Source organism: Tiliqua scincoides, chromosome 16, assembly GCF_035046505.1.
Source record: "Tiliqua scincoides isolate rTilSci1 chromosome 16, rTilSci1.hap2, whole genome shotgun sequence".
NCBI classification, from domain to species: Eukaryota; Metazoa; Chordata; class Lepidosauria; order Squamata; family Scincidae; genus Tiliqua; species Tiliqua scincoides.
Genome location: NC_089836.1, coordinates 4,988,544 through 5,001,658, shown reverse-complemented (window position 1 = coordinate 5,001,658; position 13,115 = coordinate 4,988,544). Strand labels below are relative to the sequence as shown.

The window sequence follows — 13,115 nt, the reverse complement described above, 5'->3', positions numbered from 1 at the left end:
AGCCATCACTGCCTCCCAGTGAGCTGTCCAGGGTGCTGAAAGATCTGATTCCGACCAGCCCCGTTCACCGGGATCCTGGCCAGGCTGGACATTCTGCCCACTTGGCCTGCTTCCTCCCCACCCACCTGTGGGCTCTGAAAACGTACTCCAGAATTCAAAACATTGCATCAATCAATATAAAAGCAAAACGAGGGAAGGAGAGCACCAACCAGGATGTGTTGAACATAACCGAGACAGGGCAAAGGAATTGAATCCTTTATTCCAACAGCACAAGACGTGCAATTGCACCTAGAGAGGTTGGCACCTGTTCTGCTCTGCTTTTACCACTGTTATTTCAAAGGACTTGGGGGAACTGGTTTTTCAAACAGCCACGGAAGGAGACAAGAGAGCTCGGCAAAGTTACCTTGCAGGCCGAGGTGCTGGAAAGCGCCTCTTCAGAAGAGGAGAAGGAGACCCTGGCTCTGCCGTAGACCATGTCCAAGTCTGGTTTTGCACCAGCGGATGTTCCTGCAAAACAGATCAGAAGGAGGGGGTTTGCTACACCACCACCACCAGACGCCTGCCCTCCTTCAGCATCAACCTCCTCCCCAAAGGACAGTTATCCCTCGAGATAAAATTCCTGATATGTCCACATGCAATTTCTCACTCCTGTCATTTCTCCCTGCAATTCCCACTCACCAGTCACATCTGGGCATCCAGTGGATGTCAGGGACAAGGTTCTCCTGAGGGGATGATCCGAGCCTGGAGACTTCCCTGCGTCTGCAAAGCAGGATGTGAACACAACATGGCTGGCATACTAACTAAAGGCTTACGGGAGGGGCAGGTATCTGCTTGTTACTGGGGGTTCACGCTGAGCAACTGCTATTCCCAAGGTCAAGATGTCTGGGAATGCTGTCTCCTGGCAGGACCCAATGCCAGTTACCCAGTCTGGGTGAGCTCGTGTGGGCACAACTCTGGGCACAAGACAGCCTCAGTGATTATTGCGTGGCCACCAAAGACAAAGCAGGGCATGGAAGCAGAAGCCTGGCGTCTATTCAAATGGCAGGGAGCCCCTCCTGGTGCAACTGATGCTAGGCTGCTCCGACAGTCACCAAGGGCAGGGTTCACCACTCACCCGCCTCCAGAGAAGCCCCCTGCTTCTCTAGCCTCTCTGCCCGCTCTTCCTCCGACAAGTGGGACAGCTGCCTTCTCACGGCTTTGTTTGCACTTCCACCAGAGGTCACGCTGGCCACGGACACCAGTGGAATGGCCTGGCTCTCCTGGCAGAGTGGGACACAGAGGAACAAGCAGCCATGACGCAAGTCAGCCCAGGAAACGCTCTAGTCTGACAAGACAGGCAGCAGTGACCTAGAAACCCCCCCTCCACACCACTACTCAAGACCCTCAGACGAAAAGCCTCTTCTAAGGCTGTGTGAGGACCCCTGCTTTTTATAGCACATGCTTGTTGAAGCTGGGTTAAAAAGAATATTTTTTTATCTGTTCCAGGACAAAATAAACTCTCTCCCATTCACAACTCTGGATCACCCAGTGAATTGCCAGGCATTCACACAACACCTGATTATACGTATGGCCACTCACTGACACGGGAGATGGCAACAGTCTTCGGCCCAGATAACTTCAAATGAATTCAAGGAAATAGCTATTAACCATACTGGTTAAATGGAACCTCTATGCAGAAAGGCAATCTATCCTGAGCACTGGTTGCCGGGTGGGTTAGTTTGCGGACTCCTAGAAGACATTCTGTTGACTGCTGGAGGAAGCAGGACCAATAGGACCTTTGATCTGATCCAGAGGGGTCTTCTTAAGACCCCATTTCACCTTTGCAAACAATCCTCTTAGGCAGACTAGGCCGAGAGATGAGACTGGTCCCAAAGCGACCCAAGTGGGCTTCGCAGCTCAACAAGCATTAGAACCCAAGAGCCACTCCAACTACTGTGCTTGTCCTCAACAAACAGGGTTTAATTTGGGGAGCTCAGGTCCTTCTCTCTGCAAAGGACATCAATTGAGTTTCACTTACAGAGCTGAAGAGTTCAGTGGTCAAGCCCAGGTAGTTGTGCAAGGCCAGGAAGGTCACTCTTTGGAGTCTCACCATGATGATCTAAAAGAGGAGGAGACCCAAGTGTAGGCAGAAGATCAGTGGTGATCAGGATCAACCCCCAACTCTGGTGGGGTTCACAGATTATTCAGGGAGGGAGGGCGCCATCAAGACCCATTTGTGCCCAGGCCAGAGCCATGTCAAGTCCACGTAGAAACCCAAAACCAGTGAATCAGCAGCTGGACAAGGCTGCCTGAGGCCTCTACCCCATCAAAACACACATGCCAGTTCTTGACCAAGACCCAGCTGGAATCCAGAAAGGGGTAGAGCAAGCAGGTCCCCTATAAAACCAGTCATTCTCTGCCTTCTAACAGTGACGAAGCCACTTTTGCAACAGAGCTCCTGCCAAATCAACTCTTCTGGCTGCTTTCCTGCTGGCCCAGGCCTCCTGCCTGAATCCCACCACTGACTGCCCTGAACCTGCCAGGCAGTTTCCCTACAGGTTTAGATCTCCAGCTGCTTGGGTCTTCTGCACTGCTTGGGGTTAGCATAAACGGACAGCAACAGGATAAAAGTATGAAGCACGTTTAATATTCTCACTCCTTCAGCAAAAAGGGGAGGATTGCCATAGCACTGATAACACGGGTCAGTGGGGCACCGGCTACAAATGGGAAGCACCCGGAACCCAGAGAGACACAGTTCACTGGGATGTTCTCCTGTCAACCTAACCACCAAAGGCTAATATTTTGAGAAAGGGGGAAAAAGAAACGGAGAGGGAGAACTGCATCAAATCTCACCTGCACGACCCTAACAAGGGTCTCAGGGTATTTCTGGAAGACATCCTGAAAGGCGTTTGCTGGGAGCCGTAGGATAGTGGAGGGCATAGCTGCTCGAGCGGAGACTGTCTTGTATGGGGCGGTGTGACCCTATGGGAAAAAAAGAGGAGCCGATTTAAAATCCTTCCCCCACCACACGGTCCACCTTGGCGGTCCCCAGAGGCTCCATTGACCAGGCCCCGTGAAGGGCAGTTTTTATGTGCCAGGACAGCATTCTTAAGGACGTCTCTGGAGGCTGCAAGAGGTCAGCGGTTGAGCTGCCGGCATCACAAGACTAAGCAAGGAACACGGTGCCCTTGACAGGAGCAGTTTCAAGCCACACAATGGACCAGGAGGAAGCGTGCCCTTGCAGACCCCGAGCACCGCACTGGGCGGCAAACTCTAGGCTTGTGGGGGTCTATCGAGGTGGGGGCATTCTTCACTGCAGCCACCAAGTCCAGCAAGCAAAGCCGGCAGCAAGTTGGGGGTTTACAGAGAAGGACGCGGGAGTTAAATAACAGGGTGCCTCCTCGACCCAGGGATTCCCAGACACACAACCTTTCACGCACAAAAACCCGCCCCTGGTTCCAAGCCCTCGAAAAAGAAGAACAGCGTCTTTTCTTGCTGCTGCTCTTCAATAACAGGGAGACCGAAATCGTTGCTGATCAGAACCCAAGAGAAGCCAAGGAGTCCCCGACCGGCTCACCCTCCATGACGCGCCACGGCAAAGCGCCCCACAGATACACTTGTGGATCCTGAGCAACGTTTTGCCCACCCAGTGTTTCTCAAACTGTGGGTCTGGACCCACTAGGTGGGTCAGGAGCCGATTTCAGGTGGGTCACATAGTACCTAGCTCCACCACGACCCTGCGCTAAACACTGGTTTAACTTGCACACAAGCCCTGGCCATCCTGTGGCAATTGGAGAAAAGGGCAAGAGGAGACTCACTTGCACAGGTTTCCTTGGGGGATTTGATCAGATGCTCAAGCCTCACACAACCAGGGTCAGACAAGAGGAGGCCCTGTCCCTATGTTCAGTTGCCCCGTGTGTGTGCTCTCTGCCCCATCACCTCCCTGCTTCCCAGCAATTCTCTCTCTCTCTCTCTCACACACACACACACACACTTTCCACACAGTGACTGGATAAGGAAAAGTCACCCGCTAGCTTCACAGTCTAATCACCGTATTCCCAACTGGCTGATCGATTCTTAATTACAGGAGATAAAAAATCCGACTAAGTAATGAGCACAAGGTTTAGACTTCAGCCCTGCCGGCAGCTCCACAAGGGGGAAAAGTGGCGATAATTAGACTCTGGCACATGGCAGACCAGGAGGAGCTAGGATGAAGCACCTGAAATGAACGCAGCTGGCTGCATCACTAGGGGCCAGGAAGAGTCTTTTTGATGAGCTGGGAAGATACTCTCCCACCAGAAGAGAGTTACTTGGGCTTCTTCCTGTTCTGTTGAGACCAGGACCAACCCCTTCCTACTGTGTTCCAAAAGGGTATGAAAATATGCCTTCCACTTGGTTCAGTTTGCCCTCCACTCCATGGAGGTTTGAGTTGGCTCTCGGCTGCTCTGGTTGAGCTACTGATGCTGTTATGACTTGCCGTTTGACTCTTTCAGTATGTTTATTGGGTATTTATTATAACACTTATAAGCTGCCTTGAATTTTCCTATCGGGTAAGAAAAGGCAGGATAACTCTTCATTTCTCTGTAAGAAATGAAAATGTCTTAACTTACTGTGATGACATCCAGAATACTAAGGAGGCTGTGGACACTGTCCCCTGCCAGGACTTCCTTCACCACCATTTCTGTGCCATCCTGAAAGAATAAGAATGAGGAATAAGGGGGTCATTCTAGGGTTTCACAGAGAAGGGTTAAAATGGCCCCAGTCAAGGGCAAGGTCTGGGACCTCCACAACAGGGCTGTCAAGATGGAGGGCAGAGCACTAACTGTCCACCCAGCACTTAAAGCACTCTATCCTGTGGGCCCCTGGTGCTGGATTTCTCATAGCTGCTCACCGACTCCTGGAGGCAGACTTCCAGCTTTCCGTCCTGCACCACGTAGATGCTGTTGTCCAGCTGCCCTGGGCGGAAGATGTACTCCCCTTCGTGCAGCTGGACGAAGACCATGTGCTTGCACAGCTCCAGGAAAAGGGGCTTCTCAAAGTGCCCAAGAACCCTGGGTAGGAGGGGGGGGGGGAAAGAAGGTGCAATTGGAGAGAGGAAGGGACAGTGCACAAGATGTGGCAAAGGGAGTATCTGGTCTACCTCACTATATTTGTGGTGTGTACTCAGCTATCCGTGGTCTGCTGATTTTGGAATGTCTTTGCTGGCTTCTTGGGGGTCTGTTGCTGGCAGGTAAGCTTGCCCTCCCCACCCCAAACCCATTGGATCAAAGGTTCACTATCCACAGATTCACTATCTGCAGGGGTTTTCAGGAACCTAATCCCAGGGGATAACAAGAACTGACTGAATCTTATCCTCCTTATTTCGTTCTCTGGTGCACCCCAGTCTCCCCTTAAGAAATTCGAGACCAGAGGAGGAGCAGGTCGCACGCAGTCATCCTGTCACTGTACTGCGCCAGGCCGAGCGTGCCCATCCCACCAGTCGGAAACCATCCAATAGGCTGACACTAGAGTAAACAGCTATGAGAGGGAGAAGCTGCTTCCTGCCGAGTCAGAGGCCATCCAGCTCAGGTGGCCTGCTCTTGACACAGCAGTGGCTCTCCAGGGTCTCAGACAGACAAATCCATTGGCAGCCAACATCAGGGAGAGCGGTGCTGTTGCCAAGGGCAGCGCCCTTCCTGCTGTCAAGACACAGGCAACGAACAGGGATGCGTCACTGCCATCATGGCCTCCTTGTCAATGTCCCAAAGGTGCTCGTCTGTCTGCTGCCGCCGACAGACAGGATGGGGCAGCCGAACGAGCCTCACGCTTGCAGTCCTCTCGAATCACATCACATCAAAGCTGATCCTTAATGAAGGGGGAAGAGGAAGCCATCGCTTTTCAAGCCCCCGCATCACCCAGGCACACTCGTCACTGCTGCCCTCACCTGACGTTTTTCAGCATGTAAAGGACTTCGGAGGGCAGGTGGGAATTCTTCACGTCAAACTCTGTCAGGTCTGCTTCTAGCAGGGAGGGAGGAGGCTCTTTGGGCTGCAGGGTGGGGGACTCCTTCTTAAAACGCAGGATCCTGCCAGAAATTAAACAGAACCATTTCCCCCCCTGCACATAGGTTCACACACCTTGCTTCCGTCCACCACTTCGCCTTACCATCCTACACCGGTTTACTCAGAAGTAAACCCCACTGTAGTTAATGGGGTGTGCTCTCAGGAAAGCTTGTACAGGATTGTGGCCTAAGCTACGCCAGCTCTCTTTGCCACTTCTCCCAGCAACACTGTCACCCAGTTTCTGAGGCTTAGAGGGAAATAAGGCAGCTGTAACGGGAAGTTGAAATCCACCTGCTAACCCAGGCCAGCTGAGCCACAGAAGAGACACCCCAGATGCCTCAGTACAATGCCTCAGACCATGAGCCCATGTGCAGGGCCTGTATCATTTCTGAGTCTACCGACTGCACCTAGAACACTGCAGGTGTCGCTCTGCTCTGACCCCTGTACCTCTTGGCCAAGGACAGGACTTTGGCCCTCTTCCTCATCCGCTGTCGGGGGACCGTGTTTCCAACCAGAGAGTTTGGCAGTGTCGTCACCTAGGAAGAAGCAAGGAAGTCTTGAAGATTCTGATCCTGCAGCGGGCAGGCGAGGGAGGAACGGACTCGGTTCTGGGTTCGCCGGGGAACCAGCCAAGCAGCTCCGTGCTAGCGGGTGGAAGGAATGCAATGCTTCAAATGGTCACTTGCACACATGGCTAGCCAGACACCCAACAGCTCCATCTGCAGCACCTGGAGACATGAGACAGCAAGTACTACCCCTGTTGACAGGTTGGGAAGGGCCTGGTTCCTCCCCTGGCAGAACTGTCATCTCAGCGACCATCCCACTTGGTCTTCATGCAACACGAAAACGGCCTCTTTCTTTTCCTCTCCAAACCGGTTTCCTTCTCTGTCATCTTTACTTGACTGTAGGCCTCTGGGGAGGGCCTATGTCGCTTCCTACTCTACCTGCTGCACCCAGACCAGTGGTCCCCAAACTGTGGGGGTCCGAGATCGAACAGCGAGTGGCGATTTTTACTACTTGCAAATTTTACAGAGTTTAAATTTACTGCTCCAAAACGGTCAATGAGCAAACCATTAAAAAAACATTTCTTTCTCCGCCCCGTCCTCCACCAACCCACCTACCACATTCATCCAAACTAGGAGGAGAGGGAGAAAGGATAGTTTGAAAGAGAGTGGGAAGAGCAGGGAAAATAGGAACACACAGGGGCAGAAGGGCCACCCAGGCGGTCAAGGGTGTTGACATTAAAATTATTGTACTGTTGTGCCTTAGTCAATGGTTCCCAGGAAGAGCCAGTTGTCCAAAGCTTCCCATTTCCAAGATGTTAGTAGTGTCAATTATGCTGAGATCTAACACATCCTCCACTCATAACCCAAATCAGGGAGCCTGACTTGATTCCTCGAGTTGGCAGACAGTTCCTTTTAGTCGTATACATTGCAATAGGTGACATTTAACAGACGTGTGGGGAAATCACAGCCTGGAAAGCCAAGGGCACCTGAAGCAATGGTCAAAGCAGGGCAGGAAGCGCCACCTACTGGCGCAAGACGTCAGCGGCAACAGATCACAGTTTGCCAAAGGCAGGTCCACTCACCCAGTTTCTAGCCTAGCTCTGCCCTTACAAGATAGCAGCCCACAGAACACTCGGCATGGATTTCAGAAGCACCTCCCAGCTGGTTAGCCAGCTCCAGGTTTAACTCGGGAGCCCTGGTAATTTCACCAGTCATAGTTCCTCCCACTCCCCAATTTGGCATTTCAGGGCCTGGGGAACCTATGGGATTCCCAAGAAAACACATGAGAAAGCAAAGCCCCCCCCCCGACTTCTCCCCCGGTGACTATTTACGTGTGAGTGTGCGCAAGTGTAACCAGACAAACATTGCCAGTTGCCTAGCAACTATCCAGGCTCTCCCCCTCATGCTTCCAAAGTTATCTTTGACAATTTTTCTTGGCTCAGTTGCAAGAGCTGAACAATAATCCCTGACAAGACCTGTTTTTTTTTCTTTTGTGACGATTCCCGTAGACAACAGCTTGACAGGGGTGTGCCCTGGGCTACTGCAAAAGCACAAACAGAGCTATGCAAAGAGAAAAGGGGAATGAGTCACAACAGAACACAGGCACCCGTACACGCACGCACGGGCACACAAATTACAGGCTCCTCCAACATTCATAACTCCAGGCAAGGCAAGAGAAAATGCTTCCCTCTCCACTGCAGCCTATCGACCCAGCCAAGGTTGAGTCTGTGACAAGACGAGAACCACGGTGTGGGATCATGCTGGCTGACGCAACTGCAGTCGGTCGGCGCTCACTGCCGACCTCCATCTCGTGGCACGACGGCTCACCTTGCGCATGATCTTGCGGCCGTAGAACATGACTTTGTCCCTCTTGCGAAACCTGTACTGTGGGGCCTGAGGCTGAGGCTGCCCTGAAAGACAGAAGGGTCACCCAAGTTGGAAGAGCAGGCATCAAGCAATCTCCCTGGAACTAGTCCCCCCCACTACCAAGGCTCAGTGTGGTGCAGGAGGGACCCACTGCAACGGACAGGAGGGGGCACACCTGCATTTATGTATACACTGAATGATCCTTTTGGAATTTAACCTATTCCCACTCAGCAGAGAGTGGCAATGCAGAAAACAGGGACTGGACAGGCTCAGCGGGGAACCTTGTGCACTATCCATGCGCCCTTTGTGGGCGCTTCCAGTCGCATTACCAGCCCTCACTCCGCCACCACAGAGCTACCCAAAATCTATCAAGTGAGGAGACCAGACTTACTCGACTCCTTCACCTTCCTGTACACAATGTACACAGCCACTCCGAGAAGGGCCAAGGCGACTGCCGCACCAATTATTATTCCAGTTAACTGCAGGGAGAAGCAGTCAGAAGAGAGGTGAGTTTCAGCAGTTGGATTTGCCAGCTCTTTCTTCAAAGCACATGGGGACACACTCAGCGGGACATGGTCTCTTTCGGACAAGTTCTGCCCCATTTAAAAGCATTTAACCATGCACACTGACGTCCCAAGTGGGAGTACCTGGGCGCACCAAACCCAATTCTTGCAGCTCTGGGAAAGGACAGAGAAACCAGGCCCTTCTATCACCTTGAATGGCCCAACGGCCACCCAGCCCTGCACCAGCCCATCAGAGAGGCATCCAGCTTGGACTGACTCCTGAAATCTCAGGACCTGTGGCCCCCAATGCTTCATTGGGACCTTTGCCCCCAGACTGTCCTTTAACGCTGAATACAGCACAAACACCATTTGTTTACGCACTGTGGGCCTTTAGAAGCCTCTCTTACAGCCCAATCCTATGCATGCCTACCCAGAAGTAAGTCCCATTAGAGTAAATTGGGCTTACTCCCAGGAAAGTGTGGATAGGATTCGGCTGTTAGATATTTGTGCACAGATTGCTTATTAACATTCTTGTAGATTGCTTATTTATATGTTTTATAATCTGTATGTATTTTTCCTCCTTTTTTGTTGTTTTGATTTTATTAACTACTAAAGGAGCAGAGGGAAAACAGCTTATGAGCAGCATAAGTTGCGCCTCTTAAGAGGAAGCACAGGGCAGTTGTGCTTCATAAGAACATAAGAACAGCCCCACTGGATCAGGCCATAGGCCCATCTAGTCCAGCTTCCTGTATCTCACAGCGGCCCACCAAATGCCCCAGGGAGCACACCAGATAACAAGAGACCTCATCCTGGTGCCCTCCCTTGCATCTGGCATTCTGACATAACCCATTTCTAAAACCAGGAGGTTGCGCATACACATCATGGCTTTTCAACGAGTCTCCAAAATTCAACATGCACACAGGCTTACCATGGTGGTTTGCATTCTTTCTTCGACAAACTGAAGAACTCGCGTTCTTAGGTCCAAGCTGGCCTGGGAGTAACCCTAAAGACAAAAGAGCAGAGGCGTAACAAAGACTGAAGGCGACGGTACCCGGACCCCAAGGCATTCTGAGATAAGGCCTGGTTGGCCAAGTTAAGGTGGGTCAACTTAAATGCTGGACTGAAGGGAAAAAGAGAGAGCCTTCTACAGCAAATCAACTAGCACCATCTCCTGATAACAAACAAGAGCTCAAATAGCTGAAGACATTTGTACCCTATGCTAAGAGTATTTAACTTTTGAAGTTGCCTGAGGATATTACTGGGGGAGTCACCCCCACTCAGAATTCTGCTTGTCCCCTCTTTCTCTAAACGGCTGGATAAAACGCAGTTCAAGCTTTCGGGACTTGGGTGACGCAGAAAATGTCAGATACTCGGCTTAGGCTTGTTTGTATACCAAGATCTACGTCAAGGTTGCTCCATTAAGAACCCAGGAGGGACTCATTTTTGGGATGGGCAGGCTGGCAAGTTTCTCTCTCTCTCTCTTCTACCTGCAAATGGAAAGTTGGGTCAGGAGACAAAGGGCTATTTTTAGCTCACTCGAGGGCTTGGCACAAAGCAGCACAAACACACCCTAACCCTAAATATGTACACAATCACGAGCTAAGGACCAGTAAAAGTGGACAAACAGAGAAGACAGACCTCCAGGCTCTGCTTATGCTAAAGCATTGTAAACATGGGACAAAAATGGGCATTTCTAAATCAATATTGGCTTATTTCCAAAGCCATCTACCACAAAGACCTATTAGTTTTTTAGCACCACTGTGATAGAATTTGTATGATCTCATTTATAATAAAATTACATTTCTAAAAAGATCTTTTCACTCTCAAGGATGCAGCCCAGCACACACGCTTTCAGATTTTGATTCATGACACGTGTGTTTACTATCACACTTTCTAAACATAGTTTCCAGAAATTATCTATAGGGAGAGAAGTGTACGTTCCCGGTGAATAAGATAGGATTGCAGCCCAAGTCTTACTCAACACAATGGGCTTCTTCCTGAGTAAAACAAATCACATTATTTGCAAACACCTCTATCTATATAGCACCATCTATCTACACTTTACAGTGAAAGAAAATCGATCTCATTGCAAAGCAGTTGGTATTAAGTAGTGTTATTTGAAACAACACACACCAGAAACTTTGAGATGCGACAGCTTTCCACCTAAGCAGGAATGACAAAAAGGGCTACAATGGCAGTAGCACCCAAACATTTTTGACTGGTGGCTCTCTTGACCTAATGGGGCCATTGGTCATAGCTTCCCATTAGGGCTTTTTGCAGCTTCCTGCCTCACAATTTGGGAACCTCTGGGCGACAGAAATAAGTAATGACAAAGAGCCCCAATGCCCACATTTGGTTCTTTTCAGCTAGCTTCTCTCTGCCACTATTCCATGTATTCTAACCAGCAAGAGAAGGAAATCCCACTGTACATATTTACAGGCGCTAAAGGATTTTAACATATGACACAGCCAATTTCATTTTATAGTTCTTGTGTTTAAGACCCTTCAGGGAGAGAAGGTGCAGGGAACATGTCATCTATACTGAGAGCCGCAGGTTCAATGCCTGGCACCTCCAGCTATAGAGAATCTTGGGTTACAGGGAGTCCAAAGACGAAAGGTCTGAAACAGCTATTCATTTCTCAGTGGAGTTCCCAACTTTTACCTTTACATAAGAACATATTTATTATTAACTTTATTTTTACCCCGCCTTTCTCTCCGAAGGGACTCAAGGCAGCTTACAAACAAGGTTAAAACAAATTTAAAAACATAATTTAAAAACAGATAAAAACATATCATAAAAACAGTAGTCAGATAAAAAATAACCAAGTAAAAGAGCATAGCGCAGCAAATTAGAAAAGGATCAGGCCTGTAACCAGATGTTTAAAAAGATATTAAAAGATGTTTAAAAGGCCAGGAACTCAGAAGGCTTGTCTAAACAGAAGGGTCTTCAGGCCTCGCCGAAAAGTTCCAAGAGAGGGAGCAGTTCTTAAGTCAAGGGGAAGGGAATTCCATAGTGTACATACATAGTGTACAATTCCAACATAAAAAGAACCCCACTGGATCAGGCCAAAGGTCCATTTGGCCCAGCTTCCTGCAACTCACAGTGGCCCACCAGATGCCTCAGGGAGCACAAAAGAGAACAGGAGACCGGCATCCTGGTGCCCTCCCTTGCATCTGGCATTCAGAGACAGTCTACTCTGAGATCCAGGAGGTTGCACATGCCCATCATGTCTTGTCACCTGTGATGGGTTTTCCTTCTAGAACTCTGTCCTCTTTCCAAAGCATCCAAGACAGGCGCCATCACCACACTCTGTGGCAAAGTGGCACAGCCAGCTTCTCTCTGCCTGGCTTCACCCTTGAGTTACTCATATCACCTGCTCAGTCAGTGCCTGGGTCCACCCAGTTGACAGCAACCCTGACAGGCAGCAGCTCTGCAGGTCCCACGCTTCGGTTCCTCTCTCCCAGCCTGACCTGACAGGCGCTGCCAAGGACTGGGACGAGGGCCTTCTGCCTGCAAAGCAGGGACATCCCTGCCACTGACCTCCACCTCCACCCCCATCTCAATTTGGGAGTCAAGTGCTCCTGCACATGGGGGCGAGTGTTCCCTTAAGGAACCACAAAACCTCATCCACCTGGGGCCAAGTGCTCCTGCCCATGTGCAGAGTGCCTTTCCTCAGGGGACCAAAAAACCAAGGGAAACCCAGATAGAGAGAAAGGGGCTGGTGACAGCCTGCAGCAGGACCCACCCCCTCCACCTGGGGACAAAGTGCCCCTGCCCATGTGCAGAGTGCTTTTCCTCAGGGGACCAAAAAACCAAGGGAAACCCAGACAGAGAGGAAGGGGCTGGTGACAGCCTGCAGGAGGACCCTCCCCCACCGCCTCCACCTGGGGACAAAGTGCCCCTGCCCATGTGCAGAGTGCTTTTCCTCAGGGGACCAACCCAGCCAGCAAGAAAGGGGGTAACGCCCCCCAGGCCTGAGGGGGGTCGAGGTGGCTCTGCCTACCTGCAGCGGGGAGCAGGCGCTGTCCTCGTCCCCCATGGCTGGGGGCTCCAGGAGGAGGAGGAGGAGGAGGAGGAGGAGGAGGCGCCCACCGCTCCCCTCCCTCGGGGTCGAGCCCTCAGGTGGGGCAGCGACAGGTCAAAGCTGAGTGGTCAAAGGCCAGCACGGGGTTACCATGGTGGCGCTCCCCTTTACATCACTTCCGCCTGTCAGGTGTCGC

General features: G+C 51.0%; 1 protein-coding gene across 5 annotated transcripts in view; it reads right to left on the bottom strand.

The window, feature by feature from the left end:
• Nucleotides 1-13,086, bottom strand: part of PNPLA7 (patatin like phospholipase domain containing 7) — a 60,262-nt gene extending 47,176 nt beyond the window's left edge. For 4 of the 5 annotated variants that reach the window (XM_066610912.1, XM_066610913.1, XM_066610914.1 and 1 more), the window contains exons 1-13: nucleotides 12,899-13,086; nucleotides 9,824-9,898; nucleotides 8,784-8,871; nucleotides 8,354-8,436; nucleotides 6,468-6,556; nucleotides 5,903-6,043; nucleotides 4,871-5,030; nucleotides 4,590-4,670; nucleotides 2,833-2,961; nucleotides 2,018-2,098; nucleotides 1,115-1,259; nucleotides 679-759; nucleotides 404-507 (exon numbers count right to left, since the gene is read on the bottom strand). In XM_066610912.1, the coding sequence (XP_066467009.1) occupies nucleotides 404-507; nucleotides 679-759; nucleotides 1,115-1,259; nucleotides 2,018-2,098; nucleotides 2,833-2,961; nucleotides 4,590-4,670; nucleotides 4,871-5,030; nucleotides 5,903-6,043; nucleotides 6,468-6,556; nucleotides 8,354-8,436; nucleotides 8,784-8,871; nucleotides 9,824-9,898; nucleotides 12,899-12,934 (1,293 nt within the window). In that variant the 5' untranslated portion in view covers nucleotides 12,935-13,086. Of the gene's footprint in view, nucleotides 1-403; nucleotides 508-678; nucleotides 760-1,114; nucleotides 1,260-2,017; nucleotides 2,099-2,832; nucleotides 2,962-4,589; nucleotides 4,671-4,870; nucleotides 5,031-5,902; nucleotides 6,044-6,467; nucleotides 6,557-8,353; nucleotides 8,437-8,783; nucleotides 8,872-9,823; nucleotides 9,899-10,288; nucleotides 10,354-12,898 lie in introns of those variants that run through there. The other variant, XM_066610915.1, reaches the window with a different exon arrangement.
• Nucleotides 13,087-13,115: the final 29 nt, after the last annotated feature.